The sequence below is a fragment of the Biomphalaria glabrata genome, chromosome 15 (genome assembly GCF_947242115.1).
Source record: "Biomphalaria glabrata chromosome 15, xgBioGlab47.1, whole genome shotgun sequence".
Taxonomy (NCBI): domain Eukaryota; kingdom Metazoa; phylum Mollusca; class Gastropoda; family Planorbidae; genus Biomphalaria; species Biomphalaria glabrata.
In genome coordinates this window covers 17808488-17833235 of record NC_074725.1, presented here as the reverse complement: position 1 = coordinate 17833235, position 24748 = coordinate 17808488, and the positions used below count along the sequence as shown (strand labels likewise).

At 39.0% G+C, this 24748-nt stretch overlaps 1 protein-coding gene across 2 annotated transcripts; it reads left to right on the top strand.

Annotated features, from left to right (window-relative positions):
- The first annotated feature begins 4345 nt into the window (after positions 1–4345).
- Positions 4346–23598, top strand: LOC106056369 (uncharacterized). 2 transcript variants are annotated; one of them, XM_056012725.1, is made up of 12 exons: positions 4346–4538; positions 5590–5697; positions 6809–7029; positions 7664–7830; positions 8530–8780; positions 12224–12363; positions 12887–13026; positions 13490–13637; positions 19187–19459; positions 19959–20147; positions 21136–21283; positions 21793–23598. In XM_056012725.1, exons 2-12 carry the CDS (start codon positions 5613–5615, stop codon positions 22098–22100), a joined length of 2070 nt encoding a protein of 689 aa, XP_055868700.1. In that variant the 5' UTR covers positions 4346–4538; positions 5590–5612; the 3' UTR covers positions 22101–23598. The 2 variants fall into 2 exon arrangements, with proteins under 2 accessions (XP_055868700.1, XP_055868701.1); XM_056012726.1 differs by lacking the exon at positions 4346–4538 and adding an exon at positions 5007–5163.
- Positions 23599–24748: the final 1150 nt, after the last annotated feature.

Here is a 24748-nt window from a genome sequence, read left to right as displayed (position 1 = left end):
GAGCACGTCTGTGTGTTTGACTGAGCACGTCTGTGTGTTTGACTGAGCACGTCTGTGTGTTTGGCTGAGCACGTCTGTGTGTTTGGCTGAGCACGTCTGTGTGTTTGACTGAGCACGTCTGTGTGTTTAGCTGAGCACGTCTGTGTGTTTGACTGAGCACGTCTGTGTGTTTGGCTGAGCACGTCTATGTGTTTGGCTGAGCACGTCTATGTGTTTAACTGAGCACGTCTGTGTGTTTGACTGTGTGTTTGACTGAGCACGTCTGTGTGTTTGGCTAAGCACGTCTGTGTGTTTAGCTGAGCATGTCTGTGTGTAAAGCTGAGCACGTCTGTGTGTTTGGCTGAGCACGTCTGTGTGTTTAACTGAGCACGTCTGTGTGTTTGGCTGAGCACGTCTGTGTGTTTGGCTGAGCATGTCTGTGTGTTTGACTGAGCACGTCTGTGTGTTTGGCTGAGCACGTCTGTGTGTTTGACTGAGCACGTCTGTGTGTTTAGCTGAGCACGTCTGTGTGTTTGACTGAGCACGTCTGTGTGTTTGGCTGAGCACGTCTATGTGTTTGGCTGAGCACGTCTATGTGTTTAACTGAGCACGTCTGTGTGTTTGACTGTGTGTTTGACTGAGCACGTCTGTGTGTTTGGCTAAGCACGTCTGTGTGTTTAGCTGAGCATGTCTGTGTGTAAAGCTGAGCACGTCTGTGTGTTTGGCTGAGCACGTCTGTGTGTTTAACTGAGCACGTCTGTGTGTTTGGCTGAGCACGTCTGTGTGTTTGGCTGAGCATGTCTGTGTGTTTGACTGAGCACGTCTGTGTGTTTGACTGAGCACGTCTGTGTGTTTGACTGAGCATGTCTGTGTGTTTGGCTGAGCACGTCTGTGTGTTTAACTGAGCACGTCTATGTCTTTGGCTGGGCACGTCTGTGTGTTTAACTGAGCACGTCTGTGTGTTTGACTGAGTACGTCTGCGTGTTTAACTGAGCACGTCTGTGTGTTTGACTGAGCACGTCTGTGTGTTTGGCTGAGCACGTCTGTGTGTTTGACTGAGCACGTCTGTGTGTTTGACTGAGCACGTCTGTGTGTGTGGCTGAGCACGTCTGTGTGTTTGACTGAGCATGTCTGTGTGTTTGACTGAGCATGTCTGTGTGTTTGACTGAGCATGTCTGTGTGTTTGACTGAGCACGTCTTTGTGTTTGACTGAGCATGTCTGTGTGTTTGGCTGAGCACGTCTGTGTGTTTGACTGAGCACGTCTGTGTGTTTGACTGAGCACGTCTGTGTGTTTGTGTTACAATTATCATCAGTCTTGAAAAGCTCAGGAAAAAAGTTTGTCAAACAGAGGGGAAATGTGGCTTGGCCTACTACTCTTATTTCTGGAGGTGTTGTGGCTGAGTTGTAACGCGCTTGGCTTTATAACCTGGGGTTTTGGGTTCGAATACTTAAGACGGAGATTTTTACTTTCGGAATCTTTAGGTGACTGAGTCCACCCAGCTCTAACGGATAACATAAGTTGTGGAAAAGTAAAGGGTTATTTATACGGTAGCATAGTGATCTCATCTCATCTCATCTCTGCCTGTGATTTTTTCTTGGGCATAGGCCACCAACCACCTTCCTCCAGGCATCTCTGTTCTGGGCGAGTCTCTCCAACTGTCCCCATGTCTTGCCCATCTGCTTTAGTATCTGCTTCCAAATCGCGGCGCCATGTATTCCTGGGCCGTCCCCTCTTCCTCTTTCCTTGGGGGTTCCAGGTTAGGGCTTGCCTTGTTATGTTGGATGCAGGCTTGCGATGGGTGTGACCTATCCATCTCCAGCGTCTCTGAAGGATATCTACTTCAATGGGCTGCTGCTTAGTGCTGCCCAACTATATTTGATGTGGGGAATAAGTGCCTAACACTAAGCCAAAAAGAAATAAAGTGGGATGTTTGAAGTTCAACTGGAGTCTGGCTGTATCTTATAGGCCCAAATGAGATCACTGAGTCTAGGGAGTCTAGATGTTCGTCTGTGTGTCGGTTACGTCACATATGTTTCCCCCGTTCTACTGCTTGCTCTATACCAGAAAATAAATAATACATAAATATTAGAATGCTACAAAATGAATGAAATACATCTGAAAACAATTTAAAGACTTCCCCAGTGTGTTTACGCTACCTCTATTGAAATCACTCTCTCTTTTATGAAACCTGAGCGAATCGTGGGCTTACGCGATTCTCGAAAACGGCTCGATCGATTTTTCTAGCAATTTGACAGTTGCTGTATATCGTTGGGAAAAGAATTACTAGCTCGTTGGCCACACCGGGAAAGCTCTAGTTTCATCGTTATGATTTTTCTTAGTATTAAAAAAAATAATTTAAATTCGGCTAGAGAAATAGAAAATCTTTATATTGAGCAGACTCTGCGTCTTCGGGTATTGCCGCATATAGGCCCTTTTCACTGAAGAGTTAAATACATTAATGTTCAGAAACATTTTTCGCACCGTTGTCTAGGTGTAATGTGCTATCATAGGAATATTATATAAAGTGTAGTAAAGTCTATAACCAGTGGGGGATTGAGGGTGTGGGTAAAATATGTTCCTATTTTTCTTTTTAAATCTAACATTCATTAGTTATCAAGAGCAAAATAATCGTTCTATACGTTGGATGAAGGCGGTATTGCCTTATTTTTTTTTTTTTAAATATTTCATGTTTTGCTTGTTTGAAACATTCCATTTTCTACTCTATGTTGCCCACTGTTAGACGCTTCAGAGCTGTGTCTTATGTAGATAAGTCTAATGGAGGTAACTCTCAAATAACACAGGTGAAAGGCCAACACTAGAAGTTAGTCGACGCTGGTACTGAATGTCGAATAAGAAGTTTAATAATAACGAAGGGAACTATCGAATCTCGTCAAGCTAAATCTCTACGTTCATAAAAAGCTCCTCTCTCTAAAGCCGTCAAGAGTAGTCTGTTAACGTTCCGCTATTCTCCCCAAAATCCTGTTCTTGTTTTTACTTGTCGCGCCCATAGACATTCAGAATTCAAAAGAAAAATTTTAATGGAACCAATGAGATGGAATTTAAACCCGAATCCTTTTTTTTTTAAAAAGAAATAGAACAATAGAAAAATCGGAGATTAACACAAAGTTTTAAAAAGGCGACTAAGTAAAATGTCTGAATGTGTTTCTTTGAAGAATTATGACGAATTTAAGCCGAGAAATAAAATTAGGACATGCGAAATTACATAAAAACGACATTTGAAAATCCTGTTTTATAAAGTCATAAGAGTTGGCATATGAGTCGGGCAGACAATGACAGGATTAATCGGGTACGTGTCCTATCTACATTTGATACTTACCCACTAAGTTGACATTAAAGAAAGGGGGCGGGGGAACTCCTTATGAGAATACACTATATAGCATATGACACTTATATTATTTATTTTTTAAAAATACAAATTGTATAATTTCTTCACTAAAATGCTCAACACCCTTTCTGTCCCCCCCTTTCGCCCCCCACCCCCGAAAAAAACAACCCAGAAAAGGTTAGGGTCTGTGGATTGCATCTATCGACCCTCTCACGGTCCCACCTGGTATTAACCATCGTCTTTTTTATGTTTACTAATGATTGAAATTGAATCTATACTACTACTACATAAAATACAAATGGGTTAAAATATCAATAAGTAGCATATTATTTATAGATATTTTACTATTTTTGTTCAAAAACTGTGATTTTCGCACAAACATTGGACTACCTTTCCACCCGGAGGAGGATGGGGGGACAGCATAACTAAAAATGGATTGAAATACACATTATTAGTATGTGTCAAAAAGATAAACAAATATTGGTGTACACAAATTGAGTGATTTCTCTACAAAATTGGGGGTGGGGGCGGAGTCTAGTGGGTTTTTCGAGCGATCGCCCCTACCGCCCCCCCACACACACTTTTCCAACAGTGCTCTACGTGACAGCCTTTCCAAGGAGTGATACAGTTCCAGATAAAGGGCCAAGGTAGAGAGAGGTGATTTCCAGGCCACTTAATAGGGTGTTCCGACTCCACCTGCCCCCCACATCCCACATAAGCCATTATCAAACATATGTAAATATATTTAAATATATATATATGCATATAGTCTACGTCCTCTATCTGTAGAAATCTCCCAAGGCATGTACACACACACACACACACATATGTATTAACTTAGCGTGATGTCAACGCCTACTGAAGTTTATGGACTAAAATCTTTTTATTTTTAAATTTCAATCGACATGTGTGGAGTTTTCCGAAATCTAAAAATACACAATTATGCCGAATAAGCTTAACTTTAATCGCTTTGTTTGATTGGCTGGATACTTATATAATAGGAGCAGAACTTGCTTTAAGTAGGGCACTTATTATTAGTGCCGACTGACATAACCGCTTGCATATAGTGTCCTCGTAATTGGCCGGGTACTGTTTACTTTGAAAGATATAAACTCTCTTAGATTGTATTGGACCTGGAGCACTATACATATTGGTGAATTGCAAATAAAAGAAGCACATTAAGTAGAGTATTACCGTAAAAAATACAATCAGTAAGTGATCATATCAAACTTTTTTGTTCTTGTTGCGTGTTAACAGATTTGGTTTTTTTTTCCTCATGTAAACTTAATTTTTTTTTTGTTAGATTAAACTAATTCATGAGTGAAGCTCATATACCTGGAAGTTTATTTTACATGTCTAAGTGAATGATAGTGAATTTAGTATCACAAAGTCAAAAAAAAAACTATTTAAAAAAAAAACTTAATTTCAAAGTATCTTTGAGTAAGAAAGAGCTGCACCAGTTTGAAAATGAAATAGCTAAGATCTCGTCTATTCAGCTTTGTCGATGCAATAAACAAACGCTGATTGGGTTTAACTGGGTTTCACAAAGGCTATTGTTCTGGTGTTGGTGTAGACTCAGTCTTGAGTCTCCAGCTCATCATTGTGCTGAGGTGCTTCCATTTTGTTTGTATTTACTTGACTGTCAAGCAAATTTAAGTTTTCATTTTTTTTTTCTAGTCAAACGACGAGGCGCTGTTTAAATTTATAAACACTTCTTCTCTTATCTTGATATTGACTTGTGGGTTAAACTGAATGCGCTATAAATCATTGAGACTAGTTCTAAAAGTTACAGTTGGTGGATAGATCATTTTTTAGACTATGTTTCCAGGTTATAAGGTAATTTTTACTATTGCTTTTCGTATGATTCCATTTTCTGTTTTTAAAGTCGCTCTTGTAAAAGTTCATATTTTCCAAGAATTAAAGAAAAATTTGATTAAGAGCAAAGAAATTAGTTGAGGAAATACTTTACATAGGCAAGTGAGCTCTCGCAAGAACAAATAAGAGTTTATTGTCAAAGTTGAACTTTTATAAGTTAGCATTGACATTCTGCATAGGCCTATAGTAGTCTAGGTTTATCTGGGTTTAAATTTTATTTAACAATCGTTTAGGCTATTGTGTATCTTTATTTTGGATAAAAGGGTGCTTGATTAATTATGTTACCAAGAAGAATGAGAGAAAGAGAGAAACAGAGAGAAAGAGACAGAGATGATACAATCGGCCTACATTTCAAAACACGACTCACAAATATAAATGTTATTTTAGTTTTCAGAACAGAATCCTGCAAGATGTTTGTCCTGATGTTAGTGATGTTGTCCCTTGTACCACGTGACACAAGAGCACAGCCAGATACTTGGAACTTTCATATGGAAGGTAATAATGTATTATGGCATGTATTGTAGATGTAGATAGTTTTTATTAGTAAGTACAAAACTATTTAACTAGTTAGACAGCTAGTCTGTTGACCTAAAGGTCCAGCGCTAGATTTCCTATTTAACTAAAGGATATGTTTACTGGAGTATAGGCAATGTTGGTTCTTGACTTTTTAACCAAAACAAAACAAAAATTGCATGGGCTGCGCTTAATTGTGGGAAGCGTGGTCGAGGGGCCAAGTGCGCTTGAACTTGGCTTGGCTTGGCTACCTAGAAGGGGGCTCGAGGTTCGACACCCGACTCGGGCAGAGTTGCGTTTACTGAGCGCCTAAAGGCAGCACGGAAAACCAACTCCTAGTTTCCCCCTCCCTAACTCTGGTCCACAAAAGAGATTGGACCAAAAGCACTCTGAGCATGCTATAAGCATGAAAGTAGCGCTATATAAAAGCTATAATAATAATTGAGGATTACAAGCTTTGTCTGCATTTTCTAACTCCTTTTAAAAGCTCAAGGAATTGGGCTGGCTTAAGAAGCTATTGTGAATCCTCAAAAAAACAAAACAAGCCAATAAAAAAATAATAAAAGCTTTTATAGGAAGAACTCCACATTTACTTTAATTATCTCAATAATGGAGAAGTTATTCTCCTTTTCCAATATCAAACAAATTTATTAATAACCAATAATTAATTGACTAATTTCTTAATTTTTTAAATTGGTTCTTGTTTTTTTTTTTTGTTTTTTTTTGGGGGTACAATAAATAATTGTTTTAAAGTTTCCACTTGATACCAGGATGAATGTGGGAGAAATAAGATGTACATATAACTAAGGGGACAAAACCCTAGGTATTTAGCCATATCTCTGATTATTGAATATATCTCCTTCGTTTGTATCAAACACAATAATTAATTACCAGCAATAAATTGACTAATTAATTGTTTTTTATTCATGTATTGTCTTTGCTAATGAATAATTGTGCAAAGTTTCAAGTTGATCCGAGAATGGGTGTGGGAGAAATAACGTGTTCACAATTTTTGCCAGACAAACAGAGTAGATTGATAAAAGCTTTCTCACCCAACAGTTCTTTTTCTAACCTTTTTCATATCTCCCAACAGACTACAAAGACCACCCTTGCCGACGCCCCTGTGAGGAGAACGGGTTACCCCATGTCTGTCAGTACGATTGGATTGTTGAGAACTACTTCGTTATGTCCAAGGCGTGTCACCAGTGTCCTTTCAACCTTGACCACTGCTCCGCGCCGCACTGTATCGCCGCTGACGGCTACGCCAAGGGGATCAAAGTGGCCAACAGAATGATGCCTGGACCAGCGATCGAGGTAACTCATGTCATTGTGTGACGGTAACCTCTGTCCTTACCTTTCATGTCATGGTGTGACGGTAACCTCTGTCCTTACCTTTCATGTCATGGTGTGACGGTAACCTCTGTCCTTACCTTTCATGTCATGGTGTGACGGTAACCTCTGTCCTTACCTTTCATGTCATGGTGTGACGGTAACCATCTGTCGTTACCTTTCATGTCATGGTAAGGACTATAATTGACTTTACTTTGGTAGTAAAGTATATCTTTGACTTAATAATGGCACGATTTATCATTAGTCAGATATGATGGTAAGATCTATCATTCACTCTGATACGAATGTATGATTTATCATTTACTCGGGTACGATGGTATGATCTGTCATTAACCTGGGTGTGATGATAAGTTCTAACTTTGACATCGGTGTGATGGTATAATCTATCATTGAGTGGCGTCTGAAGATAAAATCTTTCTGTTGTTGTTGTTGTTCATGGAAAGTCGTTTCACGATTTTGTTTTCTCTTGTGTCACAAAATACACGATTATTGCGTCTTTAGCATCTTTAGCATTTATTATCAAAACCATGATCCATAGAAGCCTAGAGTTGATAATGTTTCATAACTTTTACTTGACATTTGGCATTTGTTGACACAGGTGTGCCTTGGCGATACAATAGAAGTGACCGTCAACAACCACCTGGAGTCATCGGAAGGAACAAGCATCCACTGGCATGGAATCTTGCAGTTCGGGTCACAGTTTATGGACGGAGTGGCCATGGTGACCCAGTGCCCTATCTCGTTTAACTCTAAGTTTACGTACAGGTAAAAAAAAACATTCTCAGAATGAATGGCATGTACTTTTCCATGTGGTGTCCACTTCAGATGTATGACATCATTTTATAACTGTCATTGTTAAGGGACAAATGACCGAGAGAGCGGAGTTAGTAATACAAGATTTAGAAAGAAAAAGAGAGAAAAATAGAGACACAGAAAAATAGAGAAAAGAAAGAAAAAATAGAGAAAGAGATGAAAGAAAAGAGGAAGGCAAAAAATAGAATGAAGGAGAGAAAGGCAGAATGAAAGAAAAAAAACTAAGTTTGAGTTAGAGAGACATGGAGAGAAGAGAGAAGGATAGTAACAGAACAGAAATAAAAAAGAGAGTGAGAGAGAATGAGGAAGAGATTTTTTTTCAAATAGAGAGAAACGGAGTGAATGAGACAGACAGACAGACAGAAAGACGAGCTAATGTATGTTAAGAGATTGGGTGTGAGAGAAATAACGTATATAAACGTTTAACTTTCAGACAGAGTGCGTTGTAATACTAAAATAGGGTGTGTAAAAAAATAATTGTTTTTATATTTCATCTTTATATATTATGTATTTTATATATAGATAAGTGATCTAGTCTTTTGATTTTCAAGGACTGAACAAAGGTCATCTTAGAACGTTTAACCTTAACTCGATAGATATCGATCAGTTTGAAGCTTCATCTGATGCTTTTTTTTGTTGGTCACTTTCCAGGTTCAACGCCTCCAGCGCTGGTACTCACTACTGGCACGGGCACGCCGGCACCCAGAGGGCAGACGGGCTGTACGGCCCCCTTATTGTTCGCCAGCCACCGAGCAAAGAGATCTACCACACGTCCTACGACTACGACCTTCCGGAGCACGTCATCACCATCACTGACTGGACCATCGACATGATGACCAACAGACTGGCCAAGTATGTCCACTTCGACTACGACAACAAACCCAGGCTGATGTTGATAAATGGTGAGTAGTTTGGTCTATGCGGAAATAGAGCCTAAACCAACCACTGACAAACAATGGCTATGTCTGCGCTGGATGTGGCGGAATATGTAGATCACAGCTAGGACAGCGTAGCCGCGTGAGATACTACAGTCCTTCTTGATCTTCGGACACGAAGACCAGCTTCAATATTATTATGCTAAATATTAGTTTCCCCCTTGCTGATAACCGAAATAATTCTGACAAAAATGAAAGTCAACCTTATTATGTCATCTATTTATCTGGTTTAAATAAGACCCTTTAACAAATTGATACGAAACTTGATACTTTTTCGGTGAGGTCGGCACGCTATATTAAGTTTCAGGAATTTACCGCGTTTTTTCAAGCCTCTCTACCTTGACCCTATTTCTGGAATTATATCACGCCGTGGTCACGTAGACTGGCACCAGTGGGGGCAATGTGGGGCGCACTTTGAATGGGGTGCCATTCATTCTTTAGGGCGCTTATTAACTTTCTACCCTTAAGTGACCTGATCGGTTAACCAACACATCACACAACACTTGTACGAAGTGAAAACTTCTATACTTAAAATGACAAAAAAAAACAAAAAACCCAATGGAAATGACTCAACATAATGAAATAACGGACTTGATCGCCATCTTTTCTGGTGATGAGATTATCCTTAGAGTGTTGCGCTTCGTCTAACTAGAATTAATGGCTGAAATTCGATTTGGTTTCATCTTATAACGTTCCTATAGATACATCAGCTACGTGCAAGTTGAGGGGGGGGGCGCTGTTATGTGGGCGGCAGCGTTCCGACCAATGCTAATGCTCAGGCATTCATCTCATTTCTATGACATGATACATAGTAGCCCCCCCCTACCCCCCCAGGAACGAAGGAAGCAATAGATATTGACAGAATGTTTTGCAATTAAATTTACACTAGTCTAATCATATTTGCAGCTATCACAAAATGAAACTGAAATAAAAGTATTAATATGAAATGTTTATTCTGACTCTAGTGTGCACTCATGTAACTGAAATACACCACTGCATAGAGTCTTTTTGTGGGAGCCACGAAAGTTATTACCGCCCCCTCCCCCTCCCCCGTGTCTGAAAATAAATGTAACGTTTCAAATCTGAGCTGTGGGGAGAGACCCGACATTTCTATGGCGCTGTTTTAAATGCTTTGAATGCTAACAGCCCATGTATATACCATGAGCTCAGACCCCCTCACTCAGCGTGACAACGTACGTCATAGCTCGTTCTTTTAGAAAATAGATTTCTTTTTTTTTTAAGTTTTATTATTTAATTTCCGAAAGACATTTTTTAGGTTTAAATAGGGAGATGACGAGATTTAAATGTAATGTATACATTCTTTTATGCGTGTGATTGTACAATTTTTTCAAAGCTAGTCGACAGAATTCACGGTCAATGTCTTTCGGAAGTCTTAGGTATTAGGAACTATAGTAGCAGGCGAACGTGACTCGCTCGGTTGAATCATTTCTTATGGAAAGAAATCTACCCGAAGTCATTTTGGAAATATCCTGGTAATGACGAAAATGAACAATCGAATCATGACCAATCCGAAGAGTTGCTTTTGTGTTCTTTAAGTTCTACATTTTGAACTAGAAAATTTCCCAGTTTTTATTTCGGAAATTCTCAAAGCCTCTTTAATAGACATAGTAATCATATTCATACAAGCTTCAAATAGTGTTGATAAAATTTCAGTAGTTTCATTTTCTGTTCATTCTTTCTTTCTCTCTCTTTACTGTGGCTGAGTGGTAACGCGCTTGGCTTCCGAACCAAGAGGTCGCGTGTTCGTGGGGTTTTTAATTTTGGGATCTCAAGAATGCTTTCGAGTTCACCCAGCTCTAATGGGTAACTGACATTAGTTAGGGACAATAAAGGCGGTTATTGTGCTGGCCACGTGACACCCTCGTTAACCGACGGCCACAGAAACAGATGACCTTTACATCATCTGCCCTATAGACCCCAAGGTCTGAAAGGGGAACTTTACTTTTACTTTTAGCTACATCTCTATATCTCTCCCTCTCTATCTCTCTCTAGCTTTAACTCTCTCTCTCTCTCTCTCTCTGTCTCCTTTTTTTTTAATTTTCTCTTCCTCTATCTCCCTCTCTCCGATTCTCTTTTCCTCTCCCTCTCTTCCTCTATCTTTCTCTATCTCTCTCACTATATATATATATGTGACTCACTCTCTTTTTCCCTGTCCTGTCTCTCTCTTTCTCTCTCATTACTTTCTGTTAAGTTCCACCTGTCTCTTTCACCTACAGAACAATACCGAAAAAAAAATAATCCCCCCCCCCTTTTCCTAAGTATAAATCTGTTTCAAATGAGTGAATTGAGATTCCCACTTCCTGTCTACAACTCTGCAACTCCACAGTCTGACATAATTGGCATGTGGCAGCTGTGACACTTTGAATTAGTTCACACCTTTTGTATTGAAGTTTCATTATGTCAAAAAAAAGAGGCGGGGAGGATCTAGCTTTTGTCTTTTTGTCCAGGATGAGCCCACTGCAGACCGGATAAACAATACCCCGAGTTCAACTCCATAAACATGCCACAGATGAACCTGATTGTACAGTTACACCCAAAGGTGTCAGTGTTCATGAGTTTTTGGTCACCACTGTCAAAGAACACTCAGACGTGAAGCTTTTGTTTCATACAGTTTGATCGTAACCGTTGGTGACATTTTGTACACCAGTCTAAGGACATTGTCAAGTCCAACGAAAATGACCTTTGCTCCTTCATTGGGCCTTATGGTTAGGAATTTCGTGGGGCCGGATAGAACCACCTTTACGGGCCGGATGTGGTTGAGGGTCGTGACTTGTACACTTTGTTTTGGGTAACACACACACATGAATGGCATGCAATTTTTATTGTGTTTAATTGAGGTCAAAGGTTAGACCCTTACTTCCACTCCCCCCCCCCTTTCCAAACCAAGTCCCAACGACAGTTGTGTCTAAAATTCTAAGAGATCTATAACTGAGGAACTGTATAAATCCTAGAAGTGATCATGAACACACACAAAAAAGACAACTACTGCACCTAATATGTTTTAGCAGACAAATAGACCTATGACATATTCAATTACAAAATTTAAACAAAACAACTCTTCCACACTGTATAATGTCCTCTACCCAAGCAAGTGCACACAGTAGTTCTACCATTAAGCTAGACTGTCCTTTGTAAGTTATGAAAGCGTTGTGCTTAAATCATTTGAAAGGCCATTTCACGGTGACGATGGGCTGTTCTCGATAAAGTGAATAGTTATTACAAACACATGTGTGGGAATAACTCAATAACATTTTAGACTTATTTTTAGCGCTCCTAAGTGGGACATTTAGTGATGAGTGGGTCCGCCAGGGAATTTAGCTTCTATTTATTTAGATTTTGTTTTAAGTGTCAATACTCTGTAGGCCTCTAATAAACCTTGATCTGTCCAGGCAAAGGTCAGTATCAAGGCTACCTGAACGAGACGACCAACACGACCTATTACACCCCGAGGGCAGTGTTCCACGTGGACGCAGATAAGAAGTACAGGTTTCGATTGATCAGCAGCGGCATCATGAACTGCCCTATACAGGTAATACACTTGGAACCTTATGGACTCAACATTACAGGTGTTAAACTCATGTTCACTAGTCAAAGCCCATATCTTTTAAAATACAAAAACAAAACCTGATGACCAGAGGCATAGTGGGGAAAGGCAAAGGGGGCACGATTCCCCGGGCACCACCCTCATGTGGGCACCACACGCAGAGAGGCGCCAAAAAATTATTATAGATATTTTAGTTAGGTAATACATGCTAAGACTATTAGCATTAAATACTTTTTATTTATAAGCCTATATTTCTATCTGATGTTCATGGAAAATGTGGGGGATGGGGGCGCCTATAAAGTCTCTTGCCCCGGGCGCACATTTCGCTCACAACGCCTCTGCTGATGACAAAGTCCTAAGCATAACCGACAAAATCCACGTGAATTTACCTTGCATTCTTTATAGATGTCATTCATGAGCATTCTCTTGTTGATGAAAATTATTGAAAGTAGTTAAATGTCTATTTCTGCTCGAGTTTTGACTGCTTTTATTTCGCCCTCGTGCCCAGTTTTCGATAGATAACCACACTATGCTGTTCATTGCCTCTGACGGTAACTATTTGAAACCATTCGTGGCGGACTCTCTGACTATCCACAGTGGAGAACGTTACGACTTCATTCTGTTCGCTGACAAGGAACACATTGCAAGGTGAGGCGACTGCTTTCGTTGGTAGACTAGGAGTGTTTTGAAATTTGCGACATTTTTTGCTTGAGACTTTTGAGGGGGACGATTTTAAAAGATTTTATTCTAGGGTTTCGAAAAAAAGAAGAAAAATCTTTGGCATACAGCAAAAAGTTTGTTGTTTATTTTGTTTTGTTTTTTCTTTAATCTAAGCAGATTTTAATAACACTACTAAAATTATATGCGTTCCAATACAAAAAGGTTAAAGGTTAAAGAAGATGAACATTGAGATGAGGGGGGGGGGGCGGAACGCACAGTCGATTCCTAGAATAATAGTATGGCTGCCGGGCTGTTCTACTTGTACTAAATATTACGTTTAAATACCATGTAGCTTCATTTGTTAATATTGTTTGTAACGCTAATTAACGCTGCAGAGTGAAGCAATGACGCCCTTGTGAGAATCTAATATGTCCATGTATTACTTCAACAGCAACTTCTGGATTCGTGCGCGTGGCTACAATAACTGCGCCAACAGAAAAGCTTCACAGACGGCCATCTTGAGGTACAGCAGCAGCAACTCTACGACTGACCTCCCTAAAGGAAACACAGCATGGGAAGATGGCATCCGTGAAGGAGTGGTAAGTGCAGGGTACATGTAGAATATTTGTGTTACACAAATAACAAACTAGTGTTTAAGAGGGAAGACATATTAGGAACTCCATTTATTACGTAAACACAAGCGGTGTTGCACTGACGCGCTAGTGTGCAAATGTACATATAATACTATTATGTTACATCTCTCTTCTTTAATTCAGAAAATCTATTTATCAGAATAACTAACAAACTAGTCAACTAAAAAGTCAATTCACAAATCAAGTCTCTTGGGTTTGTTAACTATTCTGCCTGAGCGTGTTACATAAGGTTCATTTGGTCTAGAGGTGTTAGAAGAAGCAGTGTGTAGTGGCGGCTCAAAATCTAGTGTAGTTTGTAATCTTGGACTCTCTAGATCTAGTGGTTCTGGTTGTTCTGAGATGTCATCTGGAAAGTCATAATTGTTGTCAAATCTGTTTGCTTTCTCAGAAGACTTTCTGATGTGTTTTCTGTTTCTTCTGTAGACCTTATTTCCACTTTTGATATTATATGATCTAGGCTTAGAATGCTTCGAAACTACTGTTCCTGGTTTCCACTTAGAATTAAGTTGCATTCTGACTGCCGTTCCGTCTTGTAGTGGATTATGACTCTTATCATAATAATGTTTCTGAGACTGTTTCTCGGAGTCAAAGTGTTTCTTCACCACCTTGAGATCTGGTGTCTTAGGTGTGAGTATTTCCTCGCTAGAAGGTAACAAATTTCTGGGTCGGCGTCCCATGAGTAATTGTGCTGGCGACAAATTAATATTACTCAGTGGAGTAGTTCTGTAGTCTAATAGCGACAGAGATTTGTCTTCGCTTTTCTTCCAAAGTTTCTTCACTGTTTGAATAGCTCTTTCAGCCTCGCCATTAGAACTCTGAAAATGAGGACTCGACATTTCATGCTCTATTCCGTATGATTTACAGAAATTCAGGAATTCCCTTGAAGCCAACTGTGGCCCGCTATCTGACCTTAACCTTCTAGGTATTCCATGGCATGCGAATATACTCTTCATTGCTTCGATGATATCTGATGTGGTTTCCTGTGACAGTTCTTTGACATCAATAAACTTTGAGAAGTAGTCAACTAGAAGAACATACTTTTTACCCTCAAAGTTAAACAGATCACACCCAACCATGCTGTATGGAAGGTCTGGTGTCTTGGTAGGCATTAGCGGTTCTGACACATTTTGATTCTGATGTTCAGCACACCTGCTACAATCCCTAACTGTCACTTCAATGTCTGCATTCATGCCTGGCCAATACATGACTTCTCTGGCTCTCTGCTTACACTTGACTATTCCTAAGTGAGACTTGTGAATCAGATTTAGCATGTATTTACGTAAGCTTGGTGGCATGACTATTCTCAGACCTTTGTATATAATACCATCCGAAGTTGATAACTGGTCTCTTGAATCCCAATATGGCCTGACTTCAATTGGAGTCTCGCTTCTTGTGTCTGGCCAACCAGTCATAATTACTTCCAGAAGCATTGAAAGTTCCTTGCTTGTACAGTCTTTAATTTCACTGTATTTCGAATCACTTACAGAGATCATATGCACTGAATCATCTGTAAATTCACATGTCTGTGTATCAGTATTTGGTAGATGTGCACGAGAAAGTGTATCAGAGATAAACATTTCCTTGCCTTTTCTATAACAGACTTTCAGATCATACCACTGCAGTCTTATTAGCATCTTCTGTATTCTCATTGGTGCTGACAATAGAGGTTTTTTGAAGATTTGCTCCAGAGGTTTGTGATCATTATAAACTGTTACTTCTTTACCAAATATGTAGCAGTGAAATTTGCTTGTACTATACACAATTGAGAGCATTTCCTTCTCAATCTGAGCATATCTTGTTTCTGTATCTGTGAGAGCTCTTGATGCGTATGCAATTATACGGCCTTCCTGGAGTAATACTGCTCCCAGTCCATCTTTACTTGCATCACATTCTATCTCTACTTTCTTGTTGACATCATAATATGCTAAAACTGGAGGGTTTGTACAAAGATGTTTCAATTCTTTGAAACTCTTGTTTTGTTCATGATTCCATTGAAATTCTATATCATCTTTTAGAAGCTTTCGTATTGGAGCATCTGCTTGACTTAGATTAGGAATAAATTTTGCTAGGTACTGAATTAAACCTAGAAATCTTCTGATTCCATCTTTGTCTTGAGGAGCTGGCATGTCAATAATTGCCTTTATCTTTGCTGGATCTGGTTCTAAACCTTTCTCTGACAAGATGTGACCCATATAAGGTACTCTGTTTTGCCTTATCTTGCACTTGTCATAGTTCAGCTTTAGATTGTACTTCGTTGCTCTTTGCATGACTTGTTTCAAAATGTGATCATGATGCTCAACATCTCTACCAGCTACTAGAATGTCGTCTATGATGACATATGCTCCTTCAATTCCTTGAAGCATTTCATCCATAATTCTTTGGTAAATTTCTGGCGCTGATTTGATACCAAAAGGTAATCGTAACCATCTATATCTTCCCAGAGGTGTGTTGAAAGTTGTGAGAAATGAAGATTCTCTTTCAAGCTTTATTTGCATAAACCCTGACTTGGCATCGAGAACTGAGAATATCTTCGAATCTGGAATATTAGTGATCACATCTTCAATAGTTTTCATCGGGTGATGTTCCCTTCTGATTGCTTTATTGAGATCTTTTGGATCAATACATATTCTAACTTTGTCATTCCTGAACGAAACAACCATGGAGCTAACCCATTCAGTAGGTTCATGTACGGCAGTAATAAATCCATCAGCTTGCATTTCTTTAAGTTTTTCTTCAACTTTATTGCGTAGAGATGCTGCTAAGCGACGTGGTGGATGAATAACTCCTTTAGCATTTTCCTGTAACTGAATCTTGTATTCTCCTGGCAGTGTTCCAGTTGTTTTCAGCATTTCAGGAAATTCTCTTTGTAACTCGTCTTCTGCCTTGGATTCTATGCTGTCTATCCGTTGTAGTAGTCCCAAACATTCTGCTGTGTCCCCACTCAAAATGTTCTCTTGGCTTATGTCTACTACCTCAAACCTTGCTTTCACCTCTTGGATATTATTTTTCAAAGGTAACACTACTGCTCCTAAAGTCTTAATAACATGATTAGAGTAAGACTTGAGCGACTTTGCTGAATAAGCAAGTTTTACTTTGTCTTTGAGCTTTTCAAACTCTGACTTGACAAGAATGTTACATCTTGCACCAGTGTCGATACGAAAAATTAATGTCTTACCATGCACGACTAGTTTTACAGTCCACTTGTCTTCGACGACATTGATGTTCTCAATATTACCCTTTCTATACTGGCTACTTGCAGTGCTAACAGGTATAATATTTTCATCACTGTGACTGTCATCTTCTACTAGATTGACGTTGCGTCTTTTTCTGCACATTTGAAACCAGTGGTTTTTCTTTTTGCAGAAATTGCATGTGGTTCCTATTGCTGGACATTTTCCCTTTTCGTGGTTCTTGCCGCATTTACTACATAATTTATCTGAGTTGTCTTTAGACTTCTGCTTTAGTACATTGTGTGACTGTCTCTTGATTGCTAGAACTTCTTGGCCCCTAAACATTTTCACTTGGCTTTGTGACAATTCATATTGTTGTCCAATTTCTATAGCCTTGCTAAGGGTCAACTTCTGTCCCTGATCAAGTAGTCTTAATTGTACCTTTTCGTGTATGACTCCACTAATAATCAAATCAATAAGCATATCGTCTGGGTTGTCATACTCACAGTCCATAATGAGAAGCTTTAGGTCTTTAACAAAGTTATCAAAACTTTCTCCTTCTACCTGCTTTCTCTGATGTGCTCTAAATCTAGACACTCTCTTATTTTGTCTTGGCCTTATGTAGTCTTCTATTTTCTTTAATAGCAATTGCGGATCTCCCTCTTCACTATCAGTAATATTTAGAGTTTTGTAAACTTCTCGGCCCTGTTGACCTATCCACATTCCCAGCCATCCGGCTTTTTGTTTACTATCGGCACCAGCTAACGGTCCTTTGAAACAAAAGCTCACCTGCTGTTGAAACCTTAAAAACTCTTGATACAGATCTTTAGCATTCCAATTCAAGATTGGTTGCTCAAAATAAAAAGAAGCCATTATTAGATTAATAAAAACCTTTGTCTGGATAGCTTTTTAAGTTTTATTCTGACACCATGTAGAATATTTGTGTTACACAAATAACAAACTAGTGTTTAAGAGGGAAGACATATTAGGAACTCCATTTATTACGTAAACACAAGCTGTGTTGCACTGACGCGCTAGTGTGCAAATGTACATATAATACTATTATGTTACAGTACATTTCTCCAGATTACGAATAGACATGTAATTGTAATGTACATCTGTCCAGTTTGAGAATTGACATGTAAGTGCAGGGTACATCTCTCCAGTTTGAGACTGTGCATGTATTTCGATGTCCAGGTAATACAATAAACCTCCTTTGTCCTGCTCTTGGTAGATTTTGATTCATCAGGTCAGGATCTTTCATTTGCATCTGCGCTTCAGGTGGTTCCTTCGGCGCTCTGTTTTCTTTGGACAATAACATTTTTCATGACTTGCTTACAGACTTTGGTCAGTTGCTGGACGTTCAACCCTAACCCTAACCCTAACCCTAACCCTAACCCTAACCCTATCAACTGAATGTGGATTCAGGGTTTTTTCTCTCTTTATACATATGCATAGATCCTAAGTAGCTTAGAGCTGGGAGACAAAGAATACCTATGTGCTCAATCTTGACGACTGGGAGACAAAGAATACCTATGTGCTCAATCTTGACGACTGGGAGACAAAGAATACCTATGTGCTCAATCTTGACGACTGGGAGACAAAGAATACCTATGTGCTCAATCTTGACGACTGGGAGACAAAGAATACCTATGTGCTCAATCTTGACGACTGGGAGACAAAGAATACCTATGTGCTCAATCTTGACGACTGGGAGACAAAGAATACCTATGTGCTCAATCTTGACGACTGGGAGACAAAGAATACCTATGTGTGCTCAATCTTGACGACTGGGAGACAAAGAATACCTATGTGCTCAATCTTGACGACTGGGAGACAAAGAATACCTATGTGTGCTCAATCTTGACGACTGGGAGACAAAGAATACCTATGTGCTCAATCTTGACGACTGGGAGACAAAGAATACCTATGTGCTCAATCTTGACGACTGGGAAACTTTTCACTTTGGGACTTTATCTTGTAATCTTATTCAGAATTCTCCAGGACTAAGAAAGAGGATACTCTCTCTCTCTCTCTCTCTCTCTCTCTCTCTTTTTCTTTATTTGTTTAGAAAACAGTTAAAGTATAACAGATGAAGTTAGCTCAATCAAGCATTGCAAGATAGTATCTATCGCGTGTACTATAATAAGGTTCCTTAACTCCAGCCAATACTTCACAGCCTAGTGAGTTTCCTTCGTTTCATAAACAAATGGTGTGCAGTCTTTTGTTTGAGTAGTCTTTAGTCAAGTTAGTTTTATGTTATCAATATGTTTCATTACATTATGACTTAGTTCTATTGTGTGTATATGTGTCCCTTGGTTTCAGCATCTGAATGCAGCTTTCCCCGTTCCGCCCAATGACACGGCTGAGATCAGGAACCTGAAAGCCGAACTGCCGGATGACGATATACTGACGTCAACACCGGACAAGCAGTTTTACCTGGCCATCGACTTTGTCCCCATCGACAACCTGAGGTCCCACAACATCCCGTATTATCCCTTCAACTCCAGTCTCAAGTTTTACTCTCCACAAATCAACTGGATCTCCTCTCAGATGCCACCGTCGCCGCCCCTGTCACAATTCGACGACGTCCCAGAGGTAGACAAAATAATATTTGTTTTTTGAAGGTTTACTTTTTTTTTAGTAGTCAGTATTTCTAAATATATTGAAATAAATAATGTCTTATCTTATAAGCTAATGACGTGACTTCAAAAACAATTGTTATTACGTCCTACACGTATCCTACGTGTTAACCTAGTTATGCATGTTAACTGATGATCGTGTGGCATGGCACTCAATCTTGACTGTCGTCTCGATGGTCCTGGGTTCGAATCCTCGCATGCCGCAATACACCGAGTTATGCTGGAGGTTTGGGCTATTATCATCAATTCTACAGGAAAATCCAAACCATAAAAAAAAAACAAGTAATTTCTTTATTTCCATGCTCCGATGCAACTAGGAAACAAAAATATAGACATTCATATCACGCCTTTTATTATGAAATTTAGCTCTATAGGTTCAGTCGTGAGTTTATCAGCTAGGTTTATTTGGAAATTTAGATCTAGTTCTAATTTTAAATTTTTTTTTTCTTGCCCAGGAACTTTTTTGCAATGCCGAGACGGTCAAAAAGCAGTGCACCAAAGAATGGTGCGCATGCGTGCACAAATACGATCTTAACCTTGGTGACCTCGTGGAGCTGATCATCCTAGATGAGGGCAAGCCATCTCATGCCTACCACCCAATACACCTCCATGGACACAGATTTAGAGTTCTGGCTATGGAAAGGGTGAGATAAAATAAAACGATTTAAAACATTTTAATCATGGTTTTACTTACCTCTTTAAAAACAATGAATAAAAGATAAAAGAATCTTAAAGATCTTTGAACCCGCCATTACACATATCTACATGCTTCATAAAAAAATGGCGACATCAATACCACCGTCAGTTTAGGGTTAATTTATTACAACCTACACAAGCTGTGGATTAGAGAATCCACTTTCTCCAGCTTCACTTTCACCTATCCTGTCGTCTGCTGGACCGTTAGGACACCACACGTGATATGTCAACCGTCTTTCTCCAGCACTGGTAGGTCTTTGCAAGCCCTGAGGACTATATGAAATGGCCGTACAGTTTAGATTTGCGTTTTTAAACAGTGGTCAGCAATGGTCTTGGGACTCAATTGCCACAGTGATCCTGGTTCGAATTTCCTCATTTGTGATGCGGCCTTTGCGTGTGATAACTAGAATTCCTCTATTACATCTAAATTTCATGGCTAGGATTCTTCTTCTAATTCTGCTATTACCGTCCACCAAAAGCATCGTCTAATTGAGTTTGTTATGAATAATTATTATTTTTAATTAATAATGTGTTTCCATTATTACGTGTATGTCAGTTCAACCCTCAAGGTATCCTAAAATCATATTTAGGAACTGGCATACAAAATCTGGACATATAAAAGGCACCAGATCTCAAATAGCCTACAGCATTATCAAACTTAAATCCGGTCCTGTTTGTCATAAGCTTAAGACTAGACGTCCAAAGTAAGACCATAATGCTTAGGAGGGGAATTTGGATATTATCGCACTATACATTATCTAACTGTGGCATTACGGTTCGTTTCAAAGCAGATGTGAGCACATATAGTTCTTTAGATGCGACGAGCTTGGCCATAAAACTCTCACCATTAATAAGGCGCATAGAAATAAATGTATTGAAAAGTAAGAAGATCAGGTTGTGTGGTAAGTCTAAAATGTTTACCTGTATCTTTTGCAGCTGGGAGATTCTACGTCCTTAGCTGAGGTCAAGGAACTGGACAGAGCTGGTAAAATCAACAGAACCACAACCCAAGCTCCACTCAAAGACACAATTATTATCCCTGACGGTGGTTACACAGTACTACGATTCAGGGCCGACAATCCTGGTAATTGCAATCAACATTCTAGCTATGTGCTATATGAACATCAGTAAAAACAAAATTTAATGTAAACAATTTTATATTTAATGTGTTTACATTACATCTGCATATTTTATCATTCAAAATAAAATGTACGCCTATCTTAAAAGAAATTGGGGATTCATTTGCAAGCAGATTTTTTGAGACCGAAATTAGCTTTATGGATAAAATTTAAAGTTAGCCCGAATATGCAATATTATATTTCCGGCAGGTCTATCTGTTTCATTAGTTTTAACTGTCCGTCAGGTTGAAACCCATCAATTTTATCGAACGACAAACGTTGTCCTGTTCTTTTAACCACTGGCGCTGTCCTTATAGCCGAGTAAATTTTTAACAGAACATGTCTTTATGAGAATCTAAAAAACACAAAAGAGTCTTGTTTATTAAATTAAGTCTAGTGAATCTCTTGTTCTTGTCTCTGTTAAGATCTAACACTAAACAATTTTCACCACCTTCTGTCTCCCCCTCCCAACAAGGTATTTGGTTACTCCATTGTCATGTGGAATTCCACGCTGAGACCGGGATGGCCTTAGTTTTCCAAGTCGGCACCAAAGAACAACTTCCAAAGAGGCCGAAACATTTCCCCAAGTGCGGATCCTGGAAGTTCGAAGGTTACGAAGAGGATGATGGGACACCCGCCTCCAACCAGCCTAATATAACAGTCAACGTTCCGGTACCGAAAGTCGAGGTCACGTGTCGATCCAATAGCAACAGTCTCCGCACTTCTAGTATAATGTTAATGTGTGTTGCCTTCATGGCCATTTTGAAATCTTTGTATTTCTAATGAGTTAATCAGAGCCTTGCTCGCTGCCTGCAATGTTATATCTCAATCAAAACGTTGTTTTTTTTAAATCGGATATTTGTTAACTCTTTTTAACTTATTACTATACTATTAATCCAATATCGAACTAACAAAAAAAAAACAGAACATTCTTTTGAGTACTATGAAAAGGCTGTAGGCTTTATTAATGTCATTTAAATTATTTCTTCATTTATTATTATTGATGAAATTGAAAATTGTTTACTTTTTTTACATTGCCCTGCGCCAGAAAAATTGCGCAAAATTGTTTACTTTTTTGTTTCCTATTGTGTTAACTAAAGAGCATTTATGTTTACTTATTTTCTATTGGTGACCATTTGTAGGCTGGTGTCATTACAAGCCATAAATATTAAGAACTATTAGCTATTGGCCATTCTAATAAGTCATTATCATTTTAAAATGTAACTGTACAAAATGTCTGTATATTTAAAAGGAATTTGTACATTTGTACTACAACGTGAAGGAATGGTCTCTGTTCCGTGTGGAGTAGTGAGTCACGTGACGTACAGAATTGTCGAAATCGTAACCCAGTCTGTGATAATTGAAGTGGGAGAGATGTAGTCAGTGTGATCTGTGAGATGTCTATGACATGTAGACAGTGTGATTAATGAGATGTCTATGACATGTAGACAGTGTGATCTGTGAGATGTCTATGACATGTAGACAGTGTGATCTGTGAGATGTCTATGACATGTAGACAGTGTGATCTGTGAGATGTCTATGACATGTAGACAGTGTGATCTGTGAGATGTCTATGACATGTAGACAGTGTGATCTGTGAGATGTCTATGACATGTAGACAGTGTGATCTGTGAGATGTCTGAATCGTTGTCTATAAGAGATGTATTTGTTGTGAAATGTGTACTTGAGTAAGAGGCTAATATAGCACACACACAAATAGTGAATGTTGTCATCGTATTGATAAACTTTAGAAAATCCTATGGATGGTTTGTTTAAGGGAGAGTTGATTGAACGCCTGTAAAGTCTACTGTTGGTAACTGTAACGGTATAATATATGTACTATATATGTCTGTGTGTGCGAGGTTGTGTGTGCTGCGTGGAAGAAAGACAGAGAGAAAGAGAGAGAGAGAGAGAGAGTACACTTGCGGTGCATTTATACACTCTCATATTGAGTGTGTAGGTTAAATAAAATAGTTCTTACTACAATAGAACTACACATGTCCAACGTAACTGTCACCATCATCTATCAACACTATAATAATGTTTGCCTAAAAAAATTCGGTGTTGGTTCTGAGTGTGTCTGAACATTGAAAGATAAATTAAGATAAAATCTAGTTTGTGTATCTGGAGGGAAACGAATAACTGTAAAACTTGAAAGAATAAGTCTGCTGTTTGATCTGTTTATTTTCTTGTTTTGTTTTGTTGTTGTTGTTGTTTTTATTGATAATTTGTCTATTCACGTGCAATGAATTGAAATAAACATTTTTTGGAAATAAGAAAACGTCTTCTGAGTGCATGTATATTTTGTTAAGGAAAGGAAGAAAAAATAGGGTTACGGGGTAGATCATGGATGAAACAAGCTATACTAAGTGGCTGCTTGGTCGAGTGGTATGCGCTTCGGACTGTCATACTATGGTCCCCATTTCGAGCCTCGCTCCCCTGGAAGCTATTTCGGCTAGAACATAATGCTCATTGTTTCCCAGTGCACTGTACATGATTAGCAGAAGTGACCTGACTGGTTTCTATCTGTAAAGCTCTAAAGACTATTGAAGAAATAAATATCACAGTCTGCAGTGGAACTATAAAGGGTAGAGAACCAGGCCTCCAGACTCCAGACCCTGGGTGGGGCTTTTTCTTGTATCTTACTTGAGGTAAGGATGGAACACAGACCTGGCAACAAAGTCCAACAACTCCACCACGCCGCTCCACAAGAGGCCGTCATAAGAGAGCAAATGGAGTGGCGGCTCTTACACGAAAATGTGGCATTTACAGAATAGGAACATGAATATCCCAAAGTTAGTGCCGCATTCGGCCGATTATATCTGATGCGCGGTGAGAAACGTATTAGGTACGACCCGACCCAGAAATGGTCACTACAATTGTGAAACCTTAAGACTTGAAAAAAAAAAAAAGGGGGGTGAGGGGGGAAATTGGGGTCCACACAAATAAAAACCTGTCTAATGGTCAATCGGGATAATAGCAACTAGAGCGCCGATTTCGTACTGGACTTTATCGAAAGCATGAGTAGAGTATATTAGTTGACTTTCTGGAACAAAAATTTTGAGATGATTTTAATGCATTGAAATCGGGTATAAATGTTTATTCATGTTATAGATGGATAGATAGATAGATGGATACATATAGATGTAGATATAGATATAGATAGATAGATAGATACATATAGATATAGATAGATAGATAGATAGATAGTTTCCAGTGTTTCTATTTGAATGGACAGACTGTTTTACTGTTATCACTTTTTCTTTTTTAACTTTACGCCGCTCTGTAGGGGAGATGACCTTCAATTATACAAAAGGCTTCTTTTATCTGCGATTATATCCCTTGTCGATCAAGTGTGGCCAACTCATCATAATTGGGCCTTCATACTGAGATCAAATTATATCCAAGGGAATAGTCGTCCCGATTTAGGT